Genomic DNA, 2503 nt, shown 5'->3' with positions numbered 1-2503 from the left:
GTCCGACGGGACAAGTAGCAAATCTGTCTTTGTGTTTTATTTATATTATATTCTGAAGTCAAAACTGATTCAATACTCACTGTAAAATGAGTAAACACTCCGTTAAATTGTGTTAACCATCGAACGGAAGACGTGAGATGATCATGCTTATTGCTTAATTCGGAACTACATAGAAACGATGGTAGACTTCCGAGGGCTCCCGAAACATGTTATCGGTATCATTAGTATGTTTGAATCACATACGGAATGCTGTACATGTGAGAGCATCGATACTTTGATGCAGATACCATAATGGATCTGTATAAATTCGGCTTCATTAGCAACAAAGCTAAACGCCAAAAAACAGAAGACCATGATAATAGCAATTCATCTAATAAAGAGAAAAAACAGGAATATGAAAAAAAAGAGGAAACGCAAATTCCAAGACTCTTGGAAAGAGTTTAAAGGGTTAAATTATGAAATTCAACCTGTCGGGTATTATGTACTGTGACATATGTAGAAAAAACAGAAATTTAGCCGACCAGTCGAGTTCTATGTTTATTGGAACATCATCATTCCGTAGGGACACTTTGGTGTCACACTGGAAAAGCAGTTCACACCAGAGATGCGAGGAGAGGAAAAAACCGCAAGAATCGTCTAGTTCTAGTTCATTAGCAGCATCAGGTCCGATAGTAGACATGGCAAGAAAGATGGGTGAAGATGTTGAAAAACAGATTGAAAAGTTGATTAATACTGCATATTTTGTCTGTAAAGAAGAAATGCCATTTCAGAGCTATCCATCTCTTATCAATCTACAATTGAAAAACAAGGCAGATATGGGCAATTTCTATCGCACTGATAATGCTTATAGAAGGTATGTATCAATAATTAACTTGCTTAATGTGATCATAAATGCAATTCATTACTCAATTTTAAACACTTTTATTAACAACAAATTTATATCTACACTATATGTATTGCAAATTATTGCATGGAACTTTAAATAAATGCTTCATTTTGATTAATAATGATCTTGTCTACTTTAGATTTTCAAAACATTATTCAAGTTAAATCAGGATTATAACAGTTCAGCAAAATCAAATATGTTGCATTTCACCGCAGTATGATTTAATAATTTGTTGTATAATTAAAATGATTAGATTAGGTGAGTACAGTAATTTAAAGAAATTAATTATTTCCTGTTCCAGGTTTGTTAGTCCTATATTTGATGAGCTTTATGGCGCTTACACAGAAGAACTGAAAACCAATAAGTTTTTCTCAATTATGATTGATGGGGCCACCGACTGCTCAGTGACGGAGAATGAACTGATTTATGTCAGAAGTCTGGGTGACAATGGGACACCAGAAAATCATTATCTGTCAATGGAAGATATCCAACATGCACATGCTGATGGGATTGTTGAATGCATTGAGAAAGCTTTTAGTCGATGTGGCATGGATGATTGGAGGGACAAACTTATTGGATTTGGGTCAGACGGTGCATCTGTCAACCTTGGTGGACGAGCAGGAGTAGCTGTGTAATTGAAGCAAGATGCAAATCATCTAATCATAACACACTGTGTGTCTCACAGACTTGAACTTGCAGCTACAAATGCAATCAAACAGCATCGGCTGATGCGTGATGTCCAAGATCTTCTGACCAATGTGTATAAGCAGTACCACTATTCCCCGAAGGCTTTACGAGAACTCAGACAGATCGCAGAGTCCCTTGAGGAAAAGGTTCTGAAGCCAGGTAATCTCCATGGCACTAGATGGCTACCCCATGTTCACGGAGCATTGAAGATTGTGGTGAGGGATTATATGGTGATTGTCGCTCATTTCGAGCACATTATAACCACTCGTTCTGCCTCTGCTGAGGTACAAGGACGAGCCGCTAATGTCTCAAAAAAACTGAAAGACTACTCTTTTCTGTATATGGTTTTCTTCATGCTAGACGTTCTATCTGTTCTGTCTGAACTGAGTCTTGCATCTCAAAAAGACAGTGTGACTTTAGGTCAAATGATAGATGCAGTCACATCAACTCATCTGTCTCTAGTGGAACTGAAATCTGAAAATGGAAACACACTTTCCAATTTCCTGCAGGATGTGACTGATGAGAACTGCTTTAAAACAATCCAGCTAACCAATGTTAAGGACAATGATGACTTTAAACCTCAGAAAGAAGATATCATAGGGAAGGTATCACAGGCTCTCGAACAAAGGTTCCGGTCAATGGAGACTGATCCTATATTGACCGCAGCTGCCACACTCATGGGAAGAATATCCAAGGGACAGGGATGAAATGGCAACGTATGCCACTGCTAAACTAAACTTGCTAGTGGAACACTTCACTATTCCTCTTAGAGAAGCAGGCTGTACCATAGCCAATATTGGAAAGGAGTTCGAGGATTTGAAGGCATATCTGTTGAGAAACAAAAATGTTTCTTTACAAAATATTTTCCAACGAGATGATTTGTGCCACCGCTTACATAACCTTCTCATGTTGATGGAAATCCTTCTGGTG

General features: G+C 38.0%; 1 protein-coding gene across 1 annotated transcript; it reads left to right on the top strand.

Moving 5' to 3' along the window:
* Positions 1 to 455: 455 nt before the first annotated feature.
* On the top strand, positions 456 to 2280 carry LOC117338870. The gene is made up of 3 exons (XM_033900234.1): positions 456 to 853; positions 1188 to 1517; positions 1572 to 2280. The coding sequence occupies exons 1-3, from the start codon at positions 456 to 458 to the stop codon at positions 2278 to 2280; spliced, it is 1437 nt and encodes a 478-aa protein (XP_033756125.1).
* Positions 2281 to 2503: the final 223 nt, after the last annotated feature.

Source organism: Pecten maximus, chromosome 12 (genome assembly GCF_902652985.1).
Source record: "Pecten maximus chromosome 12, xPecMax1.1, whole genome shotgun sequence".
Taxonomy (NCBI): Eukaryota; Metazoa; Mollusca; class Bivalvia; order Pectinida; family Pectinidae; genus Pecten; species Pecten maximus.
This window is presented reverse-complemented; position numbering and strand designations above follow the sequence as displayed.